At 46.5% G+C, this 24,688-nt stretch overlaps 1 protein-coding gene across 1 annotated transcript in view; it reads left to right on the top strand.

Annotated features, from left to right (window-relative positions):
- CUNH6orf89 (chromosome unknown C6orf89 homolog) overlaps positions 1-23,342 on the top strand; it is a 32,382-nt gene extending 9,040 nt beyond the window's left edge. Inside the window, exons 2-8 of the mRNA XM_070418673.1 lie at positions 2,467-2,674; positions 3,101-3,314; positions 15,094-15,248; positions 15,372-15,511; positions 16,706-16,835; positions 19,514-19,637; positions 22,175-23,342. Of these exons, the coding sequence (XP_070274774.1) occupies positions 2,467-2,674; positions 3,101-3,314; positions 15,094-15,248; positions 15,372-15,511; positions 16,706-16,835; positions 19,514-19,637; positions 22,175-22,269 (1,066 nt within the window). The 3' untranslated portion in view covers positions 22,270-23,342. The remainder of the gene's footprint in view (positions 1-2,466; positions 2,675-3,100; positions 3,315-15,093; positions 15,249-15,371; positions 15,512-16,705; positions 16,836-19,513; positions 19,638-22,174) is intronic.
- The last annotated feature ends 1,346 nt before the right edge of the window (positions 23,343-24,688 follow it).

Genomic DNA, 24,688 nt, shown 5'->3' with positions numbered 1-24,688 from the left:
AGTTCACACAAACACTCCATCCATGCTTTTGTTCCGGCCCTCCGGTCCAGTTTAAGAACCCATTGTGGCCCTTGAGTCAAAAAGTTTGCCCACCCCTGCCCTGGGTGGTGCTCAGTGGTTAGAGCATCAGCCCTCAGACTGAATGGTGGTGCATTAGATTCTGGTCGAGGGCATGTACCTTGGTTGCAGGCTTGATCCCTAACCCCAGTTGGGGCGTGTGTGGGAGGTAACCAATCCGTGTGTCTCTCTCACATCTATGTTTCTCTCTCTCTCTTCCCATCCCTTCCACTCTCTCTCAAAATCAGTGGGGAAAATATCCTCAAGTGAAGATTAACAACAACAAAAAAGAGCAGAGAGTTTGGGGAAAGGATGTATTCCCTGTAGTGTGTAGGGTTACTCCTCCCTCCCCCAGTTCCTCAAAGTCTAGATGACCTGCAATTAGAAAAGTCTAAGTCTGATTTGATTGATTTGGGTTGTAGCCCTGGTACGAGCATTCATTAAAAGCTCTCCAGGTGATTCTGATGTGCAGGCATGCATCAGCACTAGTGAGCTTAAAGGTTTACAGTCACAAAGAAAACCAAACAGGAGTCATTAGGAGGCGCTGCTGGAAGAGAGATCTACTGAGGTGTGCTGGCTTGTGGCATTTCAGCCTCCTTGTCTCTGCTGGACTGTTGTCCTCTGCTCTTCCGGTGGCGGCACCTCCTTACTGAAACACTAGAGTGTACCCTTCAGTGGTTTTTGAGATTAGAAACACTTTGGGAATGAAGGATGTGAAATAAGAGGACCTTTTGCATTAAAAAAAAAAATAGAAGAGAGCATAAATCTCTAGCACTGTTTTTTTCCCTTTATAAATGAAGAGAAATATTAATGTTCTGTAACAAAAGCACTTTTTTAAGAGGACTAAACTAATTTTTTAAAAAATATATTTTTATTGATTTTAGAAAGGAAGGGAGAGGGGAGAGAGAGAGAGAGAGAGAAAGATAGAAACATCGATGATGAGAATCATTGATTGGCTGCCTCCTGCACGCCCCCGACTGGGGATCGAGCCCACAACCCGGGCATGTGCCCTTGACCAGAATCAAACCCTGGACCTTTCAGTCTACAGGCCGATGTTCTATACACTGAGCCAAACCGGCTAGGGCTAAACTAATTTTATTTTACAAGTGATAGAGAGAATTGTACTTGGCATTTTACCTTTGATTCTATAGCCACTGTGAAACGACTAGTCTTTAACTATGAGAACAAATTGGATCTTGAAATTGTTATAGATCGTAGGTCTTTTAAGTATGTAAAATACAAATGAAATGCCCTGTATTGTCTAAAATTGTATTTGTGGAAAAGCATGAGAAGGTCTGAAGAGCTCCCATGCCGTGGTTTTTGTGTGCCTGAAATCCTTGCTCTGCCAGGAACAAAGCAAATCAGCATATTCCTCACAGTACATCTTGCCTTCAGGGATCAGTTCCTCATCTTGTGTTGCTAAAGGGTCTGATAAGGAGAAAATTCTGAGATGTTCTAAATTAAATTACAGGGGCAGGCCAGCCAGAGAGTGGGAGACAGAATTGTTCATCTGTTGTTGCCCGAGGGCCAGCTAACAAAGACTGCTCGCATTCCTTCCATTGCCTGTGGGATTGCTTTCCAGGTGGCTGTTTGCACAGAATAGCCAGGCTACCCTGACAGTCCAGGAGCCTCCCTTGTTGTTTTTGGGTTGCTGCCACAGCCAGTCTGCAGGAGTGCACGCGTCTTTATGTGGACTCTGCCGCTGTCCCAGAGCTGGCCCCTCACTCTCTCCCACCTCTTTGCCCATGTTAACGTAAGCTTCTTTCAGACCACCTCTTTCTTCTTCCCGTCCCCCTGCTGATGTATAAAAACGCTTGCAGAACTCTGGGAGAACGGGCGTGCAGTCTCATCTACCCAGTTATGCTGCTGGGGTTTAAACTCCATGCCCAAGACTGGTCTTCCTTTTGGCTGGTATTTTTGACTCAATAAAGGTTAGTTACAAAAAAGACTTGGAAGTTAACTTTTTTTGTTTGGTCTATCTGATATAAATGGAAAGAAATAATTGATTTGCAACATTCTCCATATTCCATTTCTTTTTATTTTAGTAAATTACCAGCAGCAGATCTTTTGTGAAGGGTTTCAGAAGTCATTTTGGATGGCACTGGTGTTTCAGAGTCCGCATGGGGATTTATTGTGCCCTAGGCCAGTGCTCCTCAAAGTGTTTGGTCTGTAAACCATTTGTTACCAGCCTACATTTAAGCCATACTTAAAAACTTATGTAGCAACTTGACCTTGTCTCACGTAGTCATTGTACTTTACAAAAATATTGGCCTGCAGTGGACTGGGAAAAGCACCGAACTGGTTCTTTCCCACGGACAGTCAAAAAGCGCTGCTCTAAAGCAAGCAGCTTTGAGGAGGAAGAACTTTAAAGAAACCATCTTTTCTTTACATTTATTTTCTCTCCCTCAGGGATTTTGCATTGGAAGACATGGATCTTGCTGCCAATGAGATCAGCATTTATGACAAACTTTCAGAGACGGTTGATTTGGTGAGACAGACGGGCCATCAATGCGGCATGTCAGAGAAGGCAATTGAAAAGTTTATCAGACAGCTGCTGGAAAAGAATGAACCTCAGAGAGGACCCCCCCAGTACCCTCTCCTTATAGCTGTGTATAAGGTAAAAATGGGTTTTGACTTGGCAAAACTTAGATGGAGCACAAAGCCTTCAACTTTCTCCCCAAATACTACTGTGACTGATTCCACCGTTGAACCTTAGCCTTCGCTCTTATTAACGTGTTATGAGGAAATTTGACTATTTTGTTAACTGTCTTAAATGAAAGCTGTGTATTTATATTTAAATTATATTTGTGTGTATTTTTAATGGTGGACACACCCCCTGGTCATATGATAGCAGCTTGGTGAGTCTTACAGTCTCTTGGTTCTCAAACGTTAAATGCTTTCAGAACTGAATATAAATGGCTTATTTATGAAAATGGATTAGTTCTTAAAGTACTAATAGTAGATGAGGCCTGTTATTTTCTTGGCATGAAAGTATTTTATTTGCTGGGATAAGTACTAATAATTTTCCCGTCTTTCCTTGTAGGTCCTTGCAACCCTGGGATTAATCTTGCTCACTGCCTACTTTGTGATTCAGCCTTTCAGCCCATTACAACCTGAACCAGTGCTTTCTGGAGCGTACACCTGGCGCTCACTCATCCATCACATCCGGCTGATGTCCTTGCCCATTACCAAGAAATATATGCCAGAAAATAAGGGAGCTCCTCTGCATGGGGGTGATGAAGACAGATCCTTTCCAGGTAGATGCTTCATTTACTACGTATGAGTAGTACGCCTTCTTGATGATATATGTTAGGAAAGGAAATAACATTTATTGACATCTCATGAGAGACACTTTTCCTGTATTGTCTCATTTAATTCAATCCCCACTAAAATTCTGTGGGATAGATTTTATTTTCCCCATTTTGCAGATTGAGAAACTAAGGCTCAGAAAGATTAAGAAACTTGCCTGGGCCCTGGCTGGTTGCTCAGTGGTTAGAGCGTTGGCCCATGGACCGAAGGGTCACAGGTTCCATTCCTGGTCTAGGGCCCATGCCTTGGTTGCAGGCTTGATCCCCCGGCTCCTGTTGGGTGTGTGTGGGAGGTATCCAATCGATGATTCTCTCTCTCTCTTCCTCCCTCCCTCCCTTTCACTCTCCCTAAAAAGTCAATGGAAAAATATATCCTCAGGTGAGGATTAAAAAAAAAAAAAGAAACTTACTGGAAAAACATATCTGATGGAGCCAAATTCAAACTCTGATTCCAAAACACTTGTGTTAGGGATGAGTGTTTTTATTCATAGGAAGGATTTGAATGTATCTGTTCCACCTTTCTCTCTCCTGTGATCCCAAACCATAATAGATATTTTAATAAATAGCTGTTGACTTATTGAAGGCATCTGAGTTCAGCCTGCTTTTAACCAGATCCTCTAACCCCCACTTAGCCTGTTGGCTAGGTTTTCATCTTAAGTATCTCTCACTCTTCCAATGTGGTCTTTTCTCTCTGTCTCACAGTGTGCTTATTTAGTGTACAATTTTGCCAATAAACTGAATTTAAGAAACATTTAAATTTGGTAACAGTGCATCAGTGGTAGCATAGGAATTCCTAGTCTGATGGACCATTTGAGGAGTTTCCTTTAAGAACAGTGAAACATGTGGTAAGACCTGAAATTTACTTTTTGAGAAAGACTAGAAGGATAACATTTGGGGATTTTACTTTTTTTGGTGGTGTTAATCTTATTTGTCCATATGAAGGAATGTATAAATTAATATCACAAATGGATTATAGGTCTTTTATGTAACCATAAAAGAGGGAGAAAAAGGGAGGACTGGAAGAAAGGGGGGGAGTGAGAGAGAGGATGAGAGAAAGAGAGAAACATCGATTAGTTGCTTCCTGCACACACCCCAACCAGGGATTGAACCCACAACCTGGGCATGTGCCCTGATCTGTAATCAAACCCACAACCCTTCAGTGCATGGGACAATGCCCAACTAACTAAGCCACACTGACCAGGACAATAGTCATAATACCAGTGTTTAAGCAAGACCTAATCAGTCATAAAAATCATCCCTTGGCTTGGTCTCCTTTGAAATCTTTTGTTGTACATTTGAGGAAATCACGGAAAGATTTCCAAAATTATATCAAAATCAGAGGAAGGGAACATCATAAATCAAAACCTCGGGCTTGTGAGTTGTTGTTTTTTTAATTAGCTCATATGTTTAGAGTTTTAAATTGCAAATATAACTTCCTGTATTTATTGGGAAGGTTGTTTTTGAAAAGTCATCAACAAAGCTCAGAAAATATGAAGTTTTTAACTCTCATCAGGAAAGTCCAGAGCACATGGAGGAAAGTGCCAGAGGACCTCTTCAGTCAGGCCGGCTCCTTTCCTGTCTTCCGCTCACCGGCTCCTGAAAGGCATCTCTGCTCATGGGCACAGGAGATGAAGTCAGTGGTTTTTTAGGACCAGGGTGATGGCAGTTACGGTCTTTCTCTCTGTCCTATAAAGTAAATCTCCATAGACTATTGAGTTAAGCAATAATAGTCAATGGACAATGATTGCTCATTTCCTAAGTCAGAGTTTTAAAATTAAAAAAATGTTAGAGTCTTGTCAACAAGCCTGATTTTTTGGTCCACTCCAAATAAATATTTTGCTTTGCAGATGGAAGTAAAATGAGTCCTTGGAGCTCAGTTATAAAGAGAGACCATTGGGAGGGTGTGGTTTAGTTCTTAAAATGTTGTTGATTCTGTTCAAGGGCTGCTTTCACTTGTAATGTGGATATTGACGCGCCGTATTTTCCCATGTGTGATGATTCTGGAAAGCTGTAGACATGTAAACTAACAGCATTTGCTGAGCATTTGGAAGGAAACTTAAGAACGTGACATTATGTAAGGGGTAAATAGAAATATATTGGGGAGAATTAACTTGAGAGGGCCCCCAAAGTAAAAAAGTTTGTCATTCGTAATGTCGTGCTACCAAAAAGCACTGCCTTTCAGCTTGGATTACTTAGGAGTCCCTTTAAAGTAAATGTGGAGGGAGAGTGCTGTGGGAAGTCCTGGAGAGGATTGCTTCCTTAAGGGCTGGCCTGTCTAGCTTTTCCAGGGTTGTCCGATGCTCCTGCTGAATGATGGAGGGCAGCAGGAGCTGTGGCGAAAGTGGTCGGTTTCCTCCTGACACTGGTAGTTTTTCGTCTCACCTCCTCCCGGGAAATAGAAGGCAACAGAATTGAGGTTCTTCTTCTAGGTTTCAGCTTGGGCCGGAAAGCCTTGAGGAGCATGCAGGGACTGTAGTGAGCCATGTAAACATCCCGTGTTGCAGCAGGAAATAAACAAGCTAACCAGATGCCAGGCCCTGTTCAAAGGGCTTTCTATATATTGGTTCATCTTTATAATATTCCTATGAGATTGGTTCTGGTTTTATGTCTACATTACAAATGAAGTCACTGAGGTACAGTGAAATGAGGTCACTTGCCCAAGGTCCCAAGCTAGTTAAGTAATGGAACCGTAATTTGAATGCAGGCAGCCCATCTTCAGAATTTGAGCTCTTAACATGTGGTATGATAGTTTGTAGCTACACAGTACCAAAGAATAGGAGTTTGATTTGGGAGTTCTACACTCTCTCCCTCAGGTCACCGGATGCTTTCTTTCAGCTCCCAGTCCCTAAAGAAAAGGCTCTTTCTCACTGGCACTGCAAGTCCAAAGATAAGAGTCCTCCAAGTTACTGGCCCTTTAAAATTTGTCTGAACCACTCTTTTCCTGGGCATTCAACCCAGCTTGTCCTCCTCCCTGTCGGCGCCATCATAGGTACTGTTATTGTTTGACTTAATCCTTTCACTTACTAACCCATAGTTTTCCCTTCCATTCTTAGTCCCCTTTATGTCCACTGTGACCCTGCCAGCGGCCGTTCTCTTGGCTTTCACCCTTCCATGGAATCATTGTCTTAGAGCTAAAAAGGAACTTTTAAAAAGGAACTGATCTAGTACATATCCCCGTTTTATAAAGAGGACATGGAGGCCAGGAGAGGTGAAGTAACTTGTTACCCAGCTAAAAGTGGCAAACTGGCACTTGAACCTGGTGTAGCATTCTTCCCATCACACCACACTTACTGCCAGTTGTATCCACCCAGTCAAGCCAGATTCAGGCATGTTAGGTTCAGTGATTTTGTTTCTGCTGGGCATTTACAACCTTTAATTATAAACACCTGTTTATACTGAGGAGGCCTGGGATCCTTCTCTCCTACAAGGAGAAAGTGCATCCCTGGAGCTCGATGCAGCTGTGAGCTGTCAAGGGGAGGCTGAAACACCCAGGAATGCTGGGAATAGCAGATCATGCATTCATTCAGGACTGAGGGCCTGACCAGACCGAGTCCAGGCCAGTGCCCACGATGAAATGCTGGACCTCAGGCAACACCTTACTCTTTTATTTTCAGATAAAAGAATAAAGCATTCCTTGAGCTGATAATACCAGCTCCACCAAGCATTGCTGTGTATCAGGCACTGTGCCATGTATTTACTCAGTCTTCACAACAGTCACAAGGAGTATTGTTTCTATGTACATTTCAAAGACTGTGCCAATGGGATTGACTAACTTACCTAAAATCTCACATTTAGAGACATTTTTATACAAGGAGAACTCATGAACATAGATGAACTCTGTGGTTTGGAATGGTTCAAATGCATTGCTTCTGAAGGCAAGGCTATTGGCACAATGATTTCTTGGGTTCCTTCCATCCCTGCCGTGATGAAAATGGCTCTGGGTTCACGGCCACTCATGCAGGGAACCTGGCCCAGGGCGCCTTCGCCATCAGGACTTCATCCTGCCTCATGCCCAGGATTGCAGAAGAGGTGCTAAGAAATGAGCTGCGGGAGAGTAGCCTGATTAAATACTGAGCATGCACCAGGGAAAGTCACAGAAACTTTGTTGTGGGCTTGCAGGCTTTTCATGGGTACATTTGTAATATAAGAAATCTAGAAGTTGTACTTTCGTAATATTTACTTTGGGTTTTTCCAAATTCAGACTGCTCATTTGATTTTTCTCCCCATGGACTTAATTGCAAAAGCTTCTGAAAAGTCAAGGTTTCATTCATTCATTCACTTGCTCAGTGAATGTGTATTGAGACCTCACAGTATGCCGGGCACTGTTCTCAACAGAGCCGTGAAGAAAACAGACAGTCCTCCTGCTCTTGTGGAGCTAGTCTTGGCTTTGTGTCTTTCTTTCCTATCCTTTATACCCAGAGGGAGGTTTTTGTCCTGGAAAGAAGTCGCGCCCCCCCCCCCCCCCCCCCCTCGCCCCATACACACACACTTTTCTCCAGGTTAATAATCCGTGTAAAAGAACTCTCTCCACTCAGAATTCCAGGGCATGTTATGGTTGTCCACAGCAAGCCAGCCTAAGTGTGTTTTCTTTATAAACAGCTCTCAGGACCAGGACTCCTCCTGGCCGGCCTTGGCCACCACTTTTCCACACAATGCCCAACTTGCAGAGAAGGCTGGGAGGTTACTGCTTCTGCCTTTCTTAACTCTGGGGCCATGTTTTGTCTCAGAGACTGTTTCTGATAACTCAAACTGAAATGATTCCAACTCATGGTGTGAAGTTGGAATACAGGTCATGAGTTTTACTGAACTCTTATATGGGCATTTCACTTGTCTGTCATACCTTTATAAAATATAAAATAGCTAGTATAAGGAGGCTCTCTGGGGTAAAGAAGCCTTGGAAATTAAAAGGAAGTTGCTGTCCAACTTCCACTGGCCTTTGTGTCCTGTGTTGCAAGAAGAGTGGGTGGAAACCGGGCTGGTGAGAGGTGAGAGGCGGGATGGCAGGTAGCTGTGGACTGGGCTGGCGCGGTGGTCTGCTGTGTGCTGTTGTCTGCTTTACAGGGTGGGACTTGCTTACTCTTTGGTGTGATGGCTCCAGCCAGTTGTATAGAGATTAGATAAAACCTCTTCAGATAGATGGAGGCCACATTAGAGCCTGGGCACTGCTCTCTTTGCTGTTGGGGGATCTATGGCAAGGGGAGGAAGAACCCCAATTGTCCCCAGCACCCAGACACTTCACTGCCTGGCCATTCCTCAGTCCCTTACCACCCAATATAAGCACATTCTTTATCCACCTTGGTGATCTCAAGGTTGCAGAGAAATCAAAAGTAGCTCTTCTTCTTTAGAGAGATTGAGAGAGAAACATTGATTTGTTGTTCCACTTATTTATGCATTCATTGGTTGATTCTTGTGTGTGCCCTGACCAGAGATTGAACCTGCAACCTTGGTGTATGAGGAAGATGCTCTAACCAAAGGAACTACGCTGCCAGGGAAGCAGCTCTTTCTTCTTGAAGTTTGGGCTCCTCTAATTCATATGGGTGGCATACGCTATCCCCTTTCAATGATTCTTTCCCTTCCTTTGCTGGCCACCAGCCTGGCCACAGTTCTCCATTCTTGCCTCTGAGGTGACTGAACTCTACATTTCAAAGTTGACACTCAGCTTAATTTTTCAGTCTCCAAAGACATTTTTATTTGGAAAACACATAAAACACTTACATACAAAGACAATAAAGAGGTGTAAGATTTTCATGTTTTAAAATGTACTTTTAATATCCTTGCCTCTATTGCTCTGACTCCTCCACTCAACCCTGGTAGTAATTTATTTCTTTTCCACTGGTAATAATTTTATATACATCCTTGAGTTTTTCCATGGCTGTACAAATAGATACTTACTATACATAAATATAAAATGCTTTTTGGTTCATGCACACAGAAAAAGGCTTATTTACCTATTCTTGGCTAGACACATTATATTGGTTTCTAAGGCTGCCATAACAGAATGCCACAGGCTAGTGACTTAAAACAACAGAAATTCATTTTCTCAGAGTGCTGAAGGCTAGAAGTCCAGAATCAAGGAATCGGGAGAGCTATGCTTCCTCTTGAAGGCTCTAGGGAGGACTCTTTCTTCTAGTGTCTGGTGGTTACCAGCAATCCTTGACATTCCTTAGCTGGGGTAGCTCTGCCTCTTCCCTCTGTGTGTGTGTCTGCGTATCTTCTTACAAGGACACCATTTAGATCGGATTTAGGGCCCATCCAACTTCAGTATGACCTTGTCTTAATTAATTACATCTGCAAAGCCCTTATTCCCAAATATAGTTACATTCTGAGGTTCCAGAGGACATGAATTTGGGGGGGGCACTGTTCAACCCAGTATATACATTTTTCAAGATTTCATATTATTTCATTCTGTGAATATTCCATAATTAAACAGTTACTAGTGGCTATTATAAAAAATGGGACGTTCATATACAGTTACCTTTATACACATACACTATTATTGCTATAAGAGAGATTCTTGGAAGTGGAATGGCTGGATCAAAGGGCATGCACAGTTTACATTTTAATAAATACTAACTACCAAATCGTCTTCATAAACTTGCATGTGTTGATCATCAACACTGGATATTGCCATTATTTTGCCAGTTAGAAAACTGAAGAATTGTATCTCATTTTAAGTTGCATTTCTATATTAATGGTGTTGGATGTCTTTTCATATGTTTTATAGGTCATTTATATTTATTTTTCTGTGGATTATGTGTTCATATTCTTTGCCCATTTAAACTTTCTTTTTTATCAAATAGGAGTTCATTATGTATTAAAGATATTAGTTTTTAACCTCTTATATTTCTTATATGCAAATACTGATTAAATCTGGCATCTTGCATTTTGACTTATGCCTTGTATAAGAAGCCTTTTTGGCTCCCCAAATTATAAAAACCATCTCATATTTTCCTCTAATTATTTTTAAAATTTTGTTTTCTCTATTTATATGTTTAGTTTATATAGAATTTATTTCAGTGTATAGTGAAAGGTAAGGATTAAACTTTATTTTCTTCCAAATAGGTAGCCGCTTGTCCCAATATAACTTACTGAATCCCTCCTATCGTCAGTGAATTCAGATTGACCTTTATCATGAATTAAATATTCTGGATCTCTTGCCACATTCTTTATTCTGTTTTATTACGTTTTTTGCCTGTTCCTTTATGGGATTATACAGTCGGTTCTCACTGTGTGCTGTAGTTATGTTCTGTAAAATCCCTGCAAACACTGAACTAGTGAATACTGACCCACACCCCCAGGGGAAATAGAGGCAGGTTCCTGAAGCCTCTGGCCACATCATCAGCTGGTCAATACAGACCTTGTTTTCTGTATGTTTCTGTTTAAAGACGCCTCATTTTACAATGTTGATTCACTAACATTGAACTCAGTCAACAGCACTATAACTCTTGCCTGAACAAAGTTGATCTAACACATGTATTTTCTCTGGAAGGCACATCACAGCCTGTACTTAGGGACATTAGACAGTACTTTAGCACTTGGCTCAGGGGACATTTTTTTATTATCCTTACAAACTATTTTTTAGAGCAGTTTTAGGTTCACAGCAAAATTGAGCAGAAAGTACAGAGAGTTCCCCTACTCCTCTACTCCCCCACAGCCTCGGGGCCATTTTAAACAGCAAAATCTCCGACGAAACTGCAGAAAATGTGGCACTAAGTGAACGGTGAAAAGAACATGGTTATAGTGGGAGAGGTGAAACAGAAAGGAAGAGTGAGGCCTGGGCCCACCTCGGCTGGGATTGCTGCTCTGCACGTGTGGGGGTGACTCGCAAGCCTTGGAGTCTCGCTTGGGTTACAAATATTAGGCCACAGGAGCCTGTGAGTTCTGAGGGTTGACTTTACTACTTTACTTTCATTAGCTTTATAGAATGCCACTGTGCTGCTACAGCTGGTAAAGCCATTCCCTCACAATGTTTTCTTTTTCAAGAATTTATTATCTATAACTCTTACAATTCAATAATAGACAGACAAATAATCCAATTAAAAATGGGCAAAAGGTTTGAATGGGCATTTCTCCAAAAAAGATACACAACGAATATGCATATGAAAGATGCTCAACATCAGTAGCCATCATGGAAATGCAAACCAAACCACAGCGAGAAGGTACTTCAGGCACACGAGGATGGCTGTGACAAAAAGATAGACAATAAGAAGTGTTGGCAAGGACATGGAGGAATTGGAACCCTCATCCATTCCTGATGGGAACGTAAAATAGCACAGCTGCTTTGGAACACAGTTTGGCAGTTGCTCAAAATGTTAAACACAGAGTAAGCAAATGACCTAGTAATTCCACTCCTAGGTATGCACACGAGAACTGAAAACATATGCCCACCCAAAAATTTGCACGCAAATGTTTATAAGAGCATTATTCATAATAGCCCCAATGTAGAAACGTCCAGCACCTTACAGATGAATAAACAAAATACAGTCTACCCATATAAGGAATGCCACTCGGCAATAGACAGGCATGAAGAACTGATATGGGCTATCACATGGATGCACCTTGAAAACATTACACTGAGTTGAAGGAGTCAGAGACAAAATGTAGATTCCATTTCTGTGAAAATACCAGAACAGGCAAATCCGTGCTCAGGGCTGGTGGGAGAGGTTGGAATGGGAAGGGACTACTAATAGCAGCAGCGTTTCTTTTTAGGGTGTTGTTTGGATGATGGCGCTGGTTACACACTCTATGAATATACTAAACACCACTGAATTGTACACTGTGAGTGAATTTTGTGGTATGTGAATTAATCTCAGTAAAGCTGTTGTTTTAATATGGTATCTCCACAGAGAAAGCAAAATAGTGCCCTTTCCCTCCAGTCCTGCCTCCTCATGCCCCAGATGTGATGAGAAACCTTCAGGTCTCTGCCTTCTGTGCCGCTGCTCCCTCGGGGCGGAGCTCGTGGGCAGAGCCAGCCGCACAGACATGCTATAGTGCTGCTTAGGTCTACAGATGGGTCATCCCTGACCGGGAGTCCCCTCCTCCTCCCAAGCCTTCTGCCTCCGTTTACACTCATTATATTTCACCTCTCATCACAGTACAACCCCCCGCCTAAAGGGGCAAAACCGAAGTACAGCCCCTTCTTCCTCTTCCCAGCCCCCTCTCTAGTACCCAGCCCACTCACAACCAGAATAGCCCCCTGGGGCATCAGGAAGCCCCTCCTCACAGGCCTGTGATGGGTCCTTGTTTTGCTTTCAGTACAGCCACAAGTGCTTCAAGCTCTCCAAGCCCTGGACCCTCATTACAGCCTCCTCGGAGCCACTGTCCTCTTATCCCCCCCACCACCCGCATCCTCTGCTCTTCCCACCACACTCTCTGCCTCACTGTCAGTGTGCTCAGCTCCTCAATAATCATATGATACAAAGTAAACCCACAGTGCGTGAAAATGACTAGCATAGGGCCTGGCACTTTGCACAGTAGTTCCCTTTCCCCTCCCTTCCTCCCTCACAAGTGCTCTGGAAGCCGAAATGCTATATAATTAAGACATGTTGTCATGATTATGTATGCCTCATGTATGTCCATTACCCAGAGTTCTTGTATGGTGGCAAGAATCCATCATATTGCCCTAGCTGGTTTGGCTCAGCAGATAGAGCGTCGGCCTGTGGACTGAAGGGTCCCGGGTTCGATTCCGGTCAAGGGCTCATGCCCAGGTTGCAGGCACAATCCCCAGTAGGGGGCATGCAGGAGGCAGCCAATCAATGATTCTCATCGTTGATGTTTCTAGTTCTCTCTCCTTTTCTGAAATCAACAAAAAAATTTAAAAATAATAATAAAGTAAAATTGTTTAAAATAAAAGAATCCATCATATTTGGCCTCTGATAAGGAATATTTAAAAGTATTCCCAAAGGAAAAAAAAACACAAAAAACACCTGTAACTTTGCAGCCTCCGGTGCCACCAAAGGGTTTCAGCTGCCCCGCAGCTCCCGGCGAGCAGTGCGGGACAGAGGCCCCTCGGGTAAGGGGCAGCAGTCCTCTGGTTGTGATCTCCCACAGGTGAGATGGGTGAGAAGGGGAGGTGGCAGCTGCCTCAAGGAAACGCAGGTTCTATCTGCTGGAGGTGGAGAGTACCCGGGAGACTCGCTGAGAACACAGGCAGGCTTCCCCCGACAGGGCGTCGTCCACGCTGATACTGCCGCTGTAAGGAAACAAGGACAAAGCACTGCTGCGGCGACAACACACTGTGTGGCCAGGAGTCGGCCTGTCGGTGTGAAGAACTGACGGCACAGGTTAGCCACCTTGGCTTGTCTGCTGTCTTTGTTCTAGACTCTCTCCTGAGTTGGTTTCCATTGGGTTTTAATCAGAAACCATCTGGTGAAACATTTTGGATTCAAATTAGAGTTTATCACAAACACATATCTCAGAGAACACGTGTAAAACCCAGAATGGAACAAAAAGCAAACAAGAAATAGTGCAGGAAGGTTGTAAACAGAGGCGTGCCGGAGGGAAGGAACAGGGGGAAACGGAGAAGCACTGTGTAGCAGCAGAGCCAACCCCTCAGGCAGGGGCCACCCAGCCCTCACATCTGGGCCCGGGAGGGCACTCTTCCTTTGACCCACCTGCTGTCCTGGGGGAGAAACCATGGATAGTACCCCCTAGCCCCTTCTGAGCTGGGCCAGTCAATTCACTCTACTCCAGAGATGGGCCCAGAATGTCCTGTCTCCCCTCCATCCCTTCTCTCTGCACCCTTCTCTCACTCCTCCTTCCTGGAGCCAGCCTGGCCTCCATTTGGGCTTGCGAACCAAGGGTCTAGGCCAGTGATGGCGAACCTATGACACGCGTGTCAGAGGTGACACGCGAACTCATTTTTTTTGGTTGATTTTTCTTTGTTAAATGGCATTTAAATATATAGAATAAATATCAAAAATATAAGTCTTTGTTTTACTATGGTTGCAAATATCAAAAAATTTCTATATGTGACACGGCACCAGAGTTAAGTTAGGGTTTTTCAAAATGCTGACAGGCCGAGCTCAAAAGGTTCGCCATCACTGGTCTAGGCGCACACCCAGAGTGCTGGAGAAGACACGCAGCGGGACTCATCACTGATGGTGGGACCCCTCTCTGCCCGCCCCTCCCCCGTGTGCTGTAGACGTTCACACGTGTGGGCCCCAGGTTAGAAAATGGTGGAGGAGCCCTGGCCGGTGGTGCTCAGTGGGTAGAGCGTTGGCCTGCGGACTGAAGGGTCCCGGGTTTGATTCCCTGTCAGGGCACATGCCTGGGTTGCAGGCTCGACCCCAGTGTGGGGCATGCAGAAGGCACCCATTGATTCTCTCTTCATTGATCTTTCTCTCTCTCCCTTTCTCTCTGAAATAAATAAAAACATATTTTTTTAAAAAGGGTGGAGGAACTACATCTCCACCCCATGCCATTGAATGTCTTCTTGTTCGGCTTCATTTGTTGGTTTGGCTTAGGAGGTATGTGTACAGGTTAAAAAAATATTTCCCATACAGTGTAGAAGAGTCTCCAGGGGAAAGAACCTCTCCTTCCCGTGCTGTCTCCACAACCCCCCCCCCCCCCCGCTCCCCCCTCCCCCGCCTCTGCTCCTTTTCAGAGGTTGCTATTGTCAGCTTTAAAAATTCTTAGTATATCTTTCCTTCCTACTTCATTGCTGGCCTATTGGATTTACCTGCTGTATTCTTCCTGTATCTGCCTCCTCCGTCTCATCCTCACTCAGATTTTGACCCCTGGTGGACAAACGACCGTGAGCAGAATGAGTCAGACCCCATCCCTGCCAACTGCACTGGTTGTGCCCAGAAATTACCTCTCAAGGTAATGCTCCTGCAAGATGCCCCAAAGGAATTTGAGAGACTCCATCCTCTGGTGATCAAGGTGAGCTAGAGGCTGATTCTCCCACTGACTACCCTTTTAATGGCCAGAAACCGCCAAGCTCTATGACATTCCTGGGAAGTAATTCTGTTGTTCTGCTTTGCTTTTGGTTTTGGCCTTGCCAAGACGGAACGGCCCCTGTTGTCGAAGGACATTCAGCATTTTTTGTGCCAGTACCCTGAGGTGACAGAAGGCTTCGAGGAAGGGATTTTCGCCAAGTGGTGGCGCTGCTTTCCTCACCGGTGGTTCCCATTCCCTTATCCGTGGTGAGTGTCAAAAGGGCGCTTGGCCTGTGTGTATGTGGAAAGGGGCAGACCGAGTGTCAACACTGCAGATAACTTGCAGTACCATGCAAGTCAAAGAGCACGCAGGAGCTCACAGTGGACAAACCAGTGATGAGAGATAAAGGGACGAGTGAAGAGATATGTATGGAAGAGTGACAGCATGGGTGGACACCAGGGTTGCCTAATAGATTCATAGTTTACCTCTAGGTATGTGTTTAGCATTGTGTTTCTGCAGCGTGGGTCCTGGGCGTTGAGGGCTGAAGAGAGAGCATGAAGAATGGAAGGGAGGCTGCATTCCCCGGCACGCTCTGTGCCAGGCAGCGTGCCTTGGTGCGTAGTGTCTGTTACTCAGTGGTGATGCTCAGAATAGCTCTGGGAAGTAGGAATTGTCATTGTCACCTTTCAGATCAGAAAAGTGGCGATCAGAGAGGTTAAGTACATTGCTTAAGGTCACCCAGTCGGGAATGAAACTCAGATCTGCCTCCCTGTTCTTCCCTGTGTCCTACAGAAGCCTTGGTCCATTTCTTGGGGTGCTGTCTAGAAAGAAACGGAAAGCCAGTTTCCATCTAGAAGAGTGGTTGCCAACCAGTGGTCCGAGGACCACGGTGGTCCCTGAGGTCCGGAAGGTTGGCAACCGCTGACTAAGACCCTTCCACAGGGAAGGAGAACTGCTTTCAGGCTTTTTGTTGGATAATTTCTCGGTGCTTCTGCTTTTCTTTAAATTCGCTGTTTCTTTCGTGATCAGTGACTCAGTTTAACAACCTAGTCAGGCTTCCCAGTGCATGGCGCTCCGCCTCCAGAGAAGGCTCATGATGTCTGCTGCTTCCTCCTCCCTTGGTCTCTTCTCCCACTTGGCTTCTTAGTACTTCAGTCTCTTTTCCAAGATAGAATGAATGGGTTGTTTCTTTCCTTCCTCTATATGTTGTTTTAGCTGGATTTTAGAAACACCCACCCACGTGGACAAATCGTGGCTGTGGAGTTTATGTGTGTGCGTGTACATGTTACAGTTAATTGATTTGGCATGACTGTTCTTCATGGACCTAATACTTAAGATATTGTCCTGATATTTTTCCTCTTTACCCACCACCCACAGTTTTCCCACCCTGCTCAGCTCTATGTTAGTCGGAGCCTGGCTTGCCCAGTTTAATAACTTTTTTCTCTTCCAAACTTTTATAGGAGAAGACCTCTGAACAGATCACATGTTTTACGTGAGCTCTTTCCTGTTTTCACCCACCTCCCATTTCCAAAAGATGCCTCCTTGAAAAAGTGCTTCTTTCTTCAACCAGAACCTATTGTGGGGAGTAAGGTAGGAAATTTTGAGAGCACTTAGATCCAGAACTTTCCTCCTTTGGGACCTGGGCCGATGACATACTCAGCCCCTGCACATCAACTTAGGGGGTGAATTGCAGGGACACCCTCCCTGGTAGCCAGGAGACCGAGCAGCCTGCTCCTTTAGGAAGACATGCTATGGAGAGTCTGCCTCCCGCAAGTCTACCTCCCACAAGCCACGCTTCTGCATTCAAGTACGTAGGACCCTGAGTTAGTCTGACTTCTCTACCTCAAAGTAGAAAGCGGCAACTATAAGAGAACAGTATGTAATTCCATAGTCCACGTCACTCATTTGTAGATAAGGAAATTGAGCCCCAGCGAGAGTAAATAAACTGCCCAAGGACACAGCAAGTTAATAGGAGGGAACCACCCCACCCCACCCCCGCACTCCCAGGTTGGCTTTCCCCAGAAATACAGGAGGAACCTCAGCTAGAGAACTGGAGAAGCAGAAAGCTTGGGAGCATGGAGAGGTTTGGGGACTAAATGGTGGACGGGCATGTGCCCGAGGCAGGGAGCCCAGCGTAGAGGCCGTGCCTCTCACCTCAGCCCAGGGCCAACCCGGCCCCTCACTTCCCCCTCCACTGGCCTCGGCAGAGCTGTGCTGTGTGTATGGTGGCTTACTTGTCTCTGAGTTGGTCTTTTGTTGAGTCTCATTCCTGAGGAAGGTTTTTGAGCCTGGATTGGTTTGAAAGAATTAAAATCATGAATTTTTACTCTGTAAAAAAATTAAATTTCCCAAACCATGACCCCTACCAACTCTGGGTTGTGTCTTCAACCTCCTGATACTATTGGCTCCCAGTTTGCTGAATCGTGTTAAAGGAATTTCAAAGCCTAGAAAAACAATCACTGTGTCTAGAAGTGAGCTCTTCTGTCTGCCAGCAGCAGGGCGGAGGTGCTGGGCTCTTCCTTGATTTTAAAGACGTTTATCCTGTCGCTGGCTGGACTCGGGGCCCTCATATGATTTCATCTTCACAATTAGAATATCATCCTGGGGCGAGGGCCTTTATCTTTATCTTGCTTGTCCCACTTGAATCTAAAGTTAATGTCATCAGCCTGCTTAACAGGAACCCAAGGAGCCTAGCCAAAGTGGTAAATACAGAGTTACTCAGCCCCTATCAGAGGCATCTTGTTATGGTTCTCAAGGATGTTTTGGGAAAGGGAGTGGCCCAAATAGGCAAAAATCCTGAGTCTGGTTTCTTGGAGCATCTGCTCCCCACCCTGGCCCAGGCTCGAGACGGCCTTGCTACTCCACCCTGTTGTCCATGTCCTGGGCCTGGAAGCCCCATGTCTGCAGGAGCCTTGGGATACAGAAGTGGAGATTTGATTGTTAAGAGGCACTGAGGGAAGAGGTGAGGAGCTCCAGGTCCCTGCACCCCTTCCACATAGTTGCCCACAGCGGGCCTGCTCCACCCTGGTGTCTGCTTCTTCCCATCCTGGGAGTGGAGGATCATGGTCCCGCCCCCTCAGGCTTATATGAAAAGAAATACTAGCATATCCACCTGGTGTTGGTCTTCAGGGGTTTTTCAAGACTGCAGGTGTCAGCCCTTCTGCTGGGACCAGTCAGCTGCAGGCAGCTCAAGACACCAGACCTCCCTAGTCCTCCTCCTTTCACCGCAGCAACATTTGGAATGGCTCTCGTGTGGCCATGGAATCAGTCATGGCCAGGGCATGGGGGAGCAACAGGGAGGCCAGGGTTGGGGACAAGAGAAGATGGGCCAAAATCTAAGACTCTGGAGGCCCTGAGTGGTGAAGAGGAAAGTCAGACTTCGGATCCCTGCTTTCTGTGGGCATCTGGGGGGTTTCCCAGACGGGCAGGACTGGGAGGGGAGGCTAGGGGTTCTCTCTCACCTAGGTGAGCGAGATCAGCCTCTCCCTTTGTCCTACTTCCTGGCCCAGGGTTTGCAACTGTGCCTGGCACCCAGCAGGGTGCATGCCATGCCTGTGGGTGGCAGTAGTGCTCAGAAGTGTAGCCATTGCCTCTGCAGGTGCATAACCTGGTGGCCTCCTTGGTTTTCAAAATCAGAGGCCAATCTTACTGTCATTAGCTTTCAATCAGTAGCATGGCATATCTGCTCACATGGATCTTGCCAGAAAGTGTAAACTTGAACTTGCCACTCTTTGATTCTCATCAAAACCCTGGCAGTAAGAAGGAATATTCATGGAGCATTGCCCAAAGGATATGTAGATATCTATTAGTTTAAAAGTCTGGATCAAACTAGTCCCTCAGAAGACTTCATTCTTAGACCAACATGTATTGGCCTTTGCTAGACTTTCGTAAAATTGCAGTTAGATGTTTTGCCTTTGACCTACTTTGAAGCTGTGACTAGAAATAGTTGTAAATTATGAAGCTTGTGCCAGTTCTATGATAGGGCGATTGTTGAGGCCCCACTTAATTACAGTGTCTCTGTAGAAGCTATTAGGAGCAGTGTTTACCCTGGTCTCAATACTGAGAGATGCCATGCTTTGGAGAAACTAGTTTGTTTTCGTCTTTTGGACGTAATTGTGAATTGTGTTACTGGTTCTGTTTTCCTTTTAGCCTAGGCTGCTGGGGAACTCAGAGCTATGTGTGTATGGATGTTTGTGTATTAGTCTCCCACGCCCCCGGGTTTTACTTTGTTTTCTTTTCCTTCCTTTTCTGCCCTGTGTTTCCTCCAGATGCATAGGATGCATGACCTGTTCGCCCTTGGCAGCGGAGAGGCCATGCTGCAGCTCATCCCGCCCTTCCAGTGCCGGAGACACTGCCACTCCATGGCCATGCCGCTGGAGCCCGGCGATATCGGTAGGTGGGGCCCAGGAGGGCAAGGTCGGCCCCAGGATCTTTTTAGTCTTTAACTCAAAAAATAGTGTAAGAGTTAAATATTGCCTTCACAAAGATCAATTAAGTAGAGTGAAGAATAGCATTTTTTACTAACAGGGTCAATATTTATGCTTAAACGGAACAACTAATGAGAAAATGTGGCAGAAGGAAAGGTCTTGTATATTCATGTAGAATATACGTGTCCAAGTTAGGAAGGGTTATGCTGATATCGAGAGCAGGCCTTTATTTTCCAGCTGAGGAGAGAGACCCAGAGAGGAGAGGTGATGTGCCAGGGCCCCTCTGTCAGTTAAGCAACAAAAGCCTCGAGTCTCAGTGTCTCGTTTAGCAGTCAGGTCAGGGGAGGTTCAATTCCAGATTCGAGAAAACCCCTTTCGGTGCCATTTTGCTAATATAACAATGCAATGCAAGCAGCATGTAAGGGCAGCAGCCGCACAGGCGGTCTCACTCCCGGGTGGGTCCCACAGGCAGGTCACAGCCTCACAGCCATGACTCACCCTTGGCTCCATGATTTCCCAACTGTGACTTGTTCTGTGCATTATATTCTAGAAGTTGGTTCCAGGGAAACAGGTTTAAATCAACTGCTGTCAGTAGCAATCAGTGTGACTGTAGAGTTTTCTTGGCAGAAGCAAATAAATGAGCAAGTATCCCATTGCTCTCCTGTCTTTCCTGCCTCGCAAAACCTAGGGGAGGCCTGGAGTCCCTGGCAGAGCCCAGACTGGACTCTCAGTTGATTTCTTTAATTTACCTTTTCAAAAAACCCGGGCCCAGAAACCTCACCTCTTTTGGAGGAAGGGTGCACACTGTGAAGTGTGCCAAGTTTTAATCCAAGTTACATAACTTTGATTTCAGTTTAGAAATGGAAAAATAAAAGTGCACAAACTAACCATTGTCTGATGATGGAGCACAGCTGGTCTGGCCCCTGGGAATTTCTGCAAAAAGGAAGATTCTTGTGTGGAAAGTGTTCGGGACCTATTTTCCTGTGGTGGAGTGACGGCTGCACGGCATGGCACTGGGAGTGTGTAGCTGTGCATTCAAAGTCTGTCTTACACTCTGCAAATCCTGACAGTACAGACAACTGCAGAAACACCTTAGTTATCCAAATCCCAGGCCTCCGGCTCCCACAGCATCTAGAATGCCGGCTATAGAGTGAGGGGAGAAGAAAGAATGGGTGCCTGACAGAGATCAGAGAGGCTTTGAGCAGCAGGTCCAGTGGGCATAGTCCAGACTAGCTGAAATCCAGAGCCAGTGCCTGCCGAGCTGTGACTGGTGGCCACAGACCAGGAGGAAAGGAGCCCTGAGGTTGGCAGTGCCCACGAAAGGCCAGCCACGTGACGGATGTGGAGAAGGGACAGAAGACAGACGAGAACAAGAGAAGAGGACATGCCTGGGAGAAGGCAGGGAGGACAATGGGCACCTGAGCAGTGGCAGCTACAGACGCCTGGCTGCAGCCGCCTCAGTTACAAGTGAGGAGACCCAAGAGCAGGCCCCACTGTGGAGGGTTGAGGACAGGTGGCACCTTGAGCAGCTCAGGGACCCTTAGGAACGGCAGCGTGACAAGCAGCTTCTGTGCTTTTTGACATGATAAGCATTGTCCTGTGAAGGTTGAGGGGAGGGGACAAGGGTACAGAAACCTGTGAGAGGGGCGTTTCCGAGGCTGACATAGGGGTCAGGTGCTGTGAGCCTGCACCCACCGGACTGTCCAGTCTCTGCTCACAGTGAGCTTTCCTGACTCCCCAGGCGGAGGCTCGGGTCTGCTCGGGGCCCTCCATTTACAGAGGAATAGGGCACATCAGACGCTAGGAAATGTCCATCCAGAGGGTACTGGCGTGGTCAGGGTTTGAGTCACCTTTCCGCCCACTCAAATGATTCTGGTCAGTGTTTCCTAAGGAGTTCTTCAGGTCACTCAGGACCGGCAGGAGCAGGCGCCCCCCGGGAAGGGCCTTGGCAAATGGGTCCTTTGGTCAGTAGACTTCGGGAAACGCCGGTCTTGTCAATACATAGTGCACATTATGTATAAAAGGCTCCGGAAAGCCCTGGAGGAATCTAGTGTTTCTCAAACTTACTTGGCCACAGAACCCATTTTCCTTGGACTTCTTACAGGACACACTTTAGGAAATGCTGGGTTGGGTCAGTGTTGGGTAATGAGGCCCTGTTGTAGATATCTCAGGAAAATTGAGCAGGGGACCCCTCCCCCTCAGCTCATCCTGTCTTCTTGCTGAAAATGATGAGGTCAGTTCGCAGGAATTGATGCCCAGCACCAGCTCATCAGAGCACCTGCCGATGTGAACCTGTGGGATTGGCGTTCAGTCCCCAGGGGAGGGCAGCAATGGAGCTGGTTCAGAGTGGCCCCTGGTGGGTGTCAGGTTACAGGAGGACTGATAATAACTGGGCATATTTAGGCCAGGAAGGCCTGAAAGACCTTCAGAGCGAGATTCGCCTGCTTTGCAGGTGTGCCCAGGCCCTGATGTTCACAAGCTTCCGTTGCTGTTACCCTGCAGGCTACGCTGGTGCCGTCCACTGGAAGGTCTACATTGTAGCCCGAGGGGTCCAGCCGTTGGTCCTCTGCGATGCAACCACCCTCTCAGAACCGTAGGAAACAGGACTGTGCCGAGGAACGGTTCTGAGGTGAAGACCGGATCGAAAGGAGGAAATAATTTTTTTAAAAAAACAATGAAACCACTTTCCAGGGGCTGGTTACTTGGTTCCCTGCCCTGTGCATGCGTGTGTGAGCCAGCTGTGAGCTAGCTGAGGGCCAGCGCCCGGCGCTACCGCAGCTGGGCCAGCACTCTCCAGTACCTCTCTGGGAGAGACTGGGCTCCACCAGGTCTTTTGGCCCCGCAGCCTCAAGGCCACACTCCCAGCGAGGAACTGATGGTGCCTCCCTCATGTGCACAGCGACCCCCTCTGCTGGCCCGACTTCAGAGCCATCCTTTTGCAGCTGGGCCTGCGTGTCCGTCTTCCTGGCCACACCACCCTGTACTGTGTTAGGAAAGCCATGGCTGATGAAAGAAGTCATTGCTGTTTCCCAAACAGAATGAATCAAGAACCACTGAGAAAAGATCAAACAACCTCAAACTGCACTCAAGAAGTGAACTTTCCCAGGGTCTGCGGCTCTCGGTGTCTCAGCGATGCCAGACTGAAGTTGATTATAATTGAAATGGTTACTCCTGAAGTCATACTTTTCTCCATTTTATCTTTTGGCTCTCCCACCTTCTCCTTCCCTCTCCCTCGGCTGCCTGGCTGGTTTCTTGGCACTTAGGCTGCTGGTCCCCCTCCCTTGACGGGCCAGAGCCCTTGCCTGCTGAGGCAGCACCATCGCTGTGGGCTGTGTTGCTCTTACCAGTGTCTTCAGAGGGGGATGAGCTAGATGCTGGCCGGGTGGAAGGTGCCTCCCGGGCCTGATCTTTAGGGTCTGACTACAGGGAAGATGTTTTACAGATGTGTTAAGCTGATGTAATGTGGTTGGGGAAGGAATTCCAGACCCAAAGTGTTTGCCAGCTGGGTGTGCAACTCTGTGATCCTGTGTTACAATGATCTGTCTCTGTACTGGAAACAAGGTGAGGTTTTTACTTTTTGTAACAATATAAAGCTGTATGCTTTTGACTGGATAATTCACTATGCTCATTGTTTCCCTTAAGTGCTGTATTAATCAAATCATGTAAATTAGGATGGCTCTTCTCTTGTTTCCTTTGATACCTCTGGGTATCTGGTCATGCCAACACCACTGTGAAGAAAAACAAAGCACACTGTGGCCCCTAGTCCTGAAAGGCAGAAAGTGAATGGGCACAGGAGTGTCTGTGTCAGTGACGGGCCAGGCGCACAGCGGTGAGGGGAGCAGGTGACGCCTCTCGGACCCTCTGCATCCTCTGCTGCCCGCACCTGCCCCCAGCCCTCTGTGTGTCTCAGAACCACCTGTCTGTGGGCTTGTCAAGGACAAGCGGGGTTCACGGAGCTCAGGGTGGAGACACAGCCTCCTCTGGAGGCTTCAGCGAAACTGGGACGAGTTGTACCTGAGGGAGTTCTCTGTGAAGGAGTCAGCGCCTTGTGATGATTAATGCAGGAAAAACAAAACTTTCTGTCCATATGAAAGTCACGCTTGCTAAGCAGTGGTTTGAAGAGGTTTGCAATCGGGGGGGCACGTAGAACCAGCTTTGTCCAGCCTTTCGAGCCTTTGCATGTCCTTATCTGCCCACTTGGGAGGGAAGGATTGGACGGACGTAAACAAGCTCTTGAGAAGCCGCTCAGTTTCCCTAAATGATGCCCTTCGGGCTAAGGAAAGGGAGGCTTCCTTAAGCGCAAAGCAGCTGTTTTAATGGTTGAGATTTCTGTTTCATTTTTATGAATTACCCTGTGTTCCTTCCCCTTTTACTGCTGCTCTTCACACCTTAAATGTTCAGAAAATTCCCACTTCAGCTCAAAACTCTGAAAGCTAAGAAACCCTTGCCCGTGATGGTGCTCCGCGGCACCCCTGGGAAGTCCTCTCAGCCTGAGCTGGCTGCAGTTCAACCGAGAGTGTGTGGTTCTGCTAAGTGGGGACGTGTGCATGTGCTACTCATTTATTAAAATCGGTCCCGTTCAGAATTGAATGTAAATTTCAGAGGAGAAATTCTCGAGACGGTTTCTGCTCTTAATTGCTGAATATATACTAACTAGAGGCCCAGTGCACGAAATTCATACATGAATAGGGTCCCTGGGCCTGGCTGGTGATCAGGGCTGATCAGATTCCCCGCCTCCCTGCCTCTTCCTTCCCTTGCCACCCACGCATGCACCACCGCAGGGTTCCCCTCCTCCTTCCCTCGCTCCCTCAGCGCCCCGCCGCTGCCGCTGGTTGCCCACCATGTTCCGTACTGCCCTCTGGTGGTCAGCACGTCATAGCGAGTGATTGAACTGGTCAAACTCCCAAGGAGACACTTTGCATATTAGCCTTTTATATATATAGACTAGAGGCCCGATGCACAAAATTCGTGCAAGGGCCTTGGCCCCAGCCCCCACCCGCTACCACTGTGGCCGGG

Source organism: Myotis yumanensis, unplaced genomic scaffold (assembly GCF_028538775.1).
Source record: "Myotis yumanensis isolate MYYU_CA2020_CCGP unplaced genomic scaffold, mMyoYum1.0.hap1 SCAF_6, whole genome shotgun sequence".
NCBI lineage: Eukaryota > Metazoa > Chordata > Mammalia > Chiroptera > Vespertilionidae > Myotis > Myotis yumanensis.
Note: the sequence above shows the minus strand (reverse complement) of the source record. Positions and strands in the feature narration are given on the sequence as shown.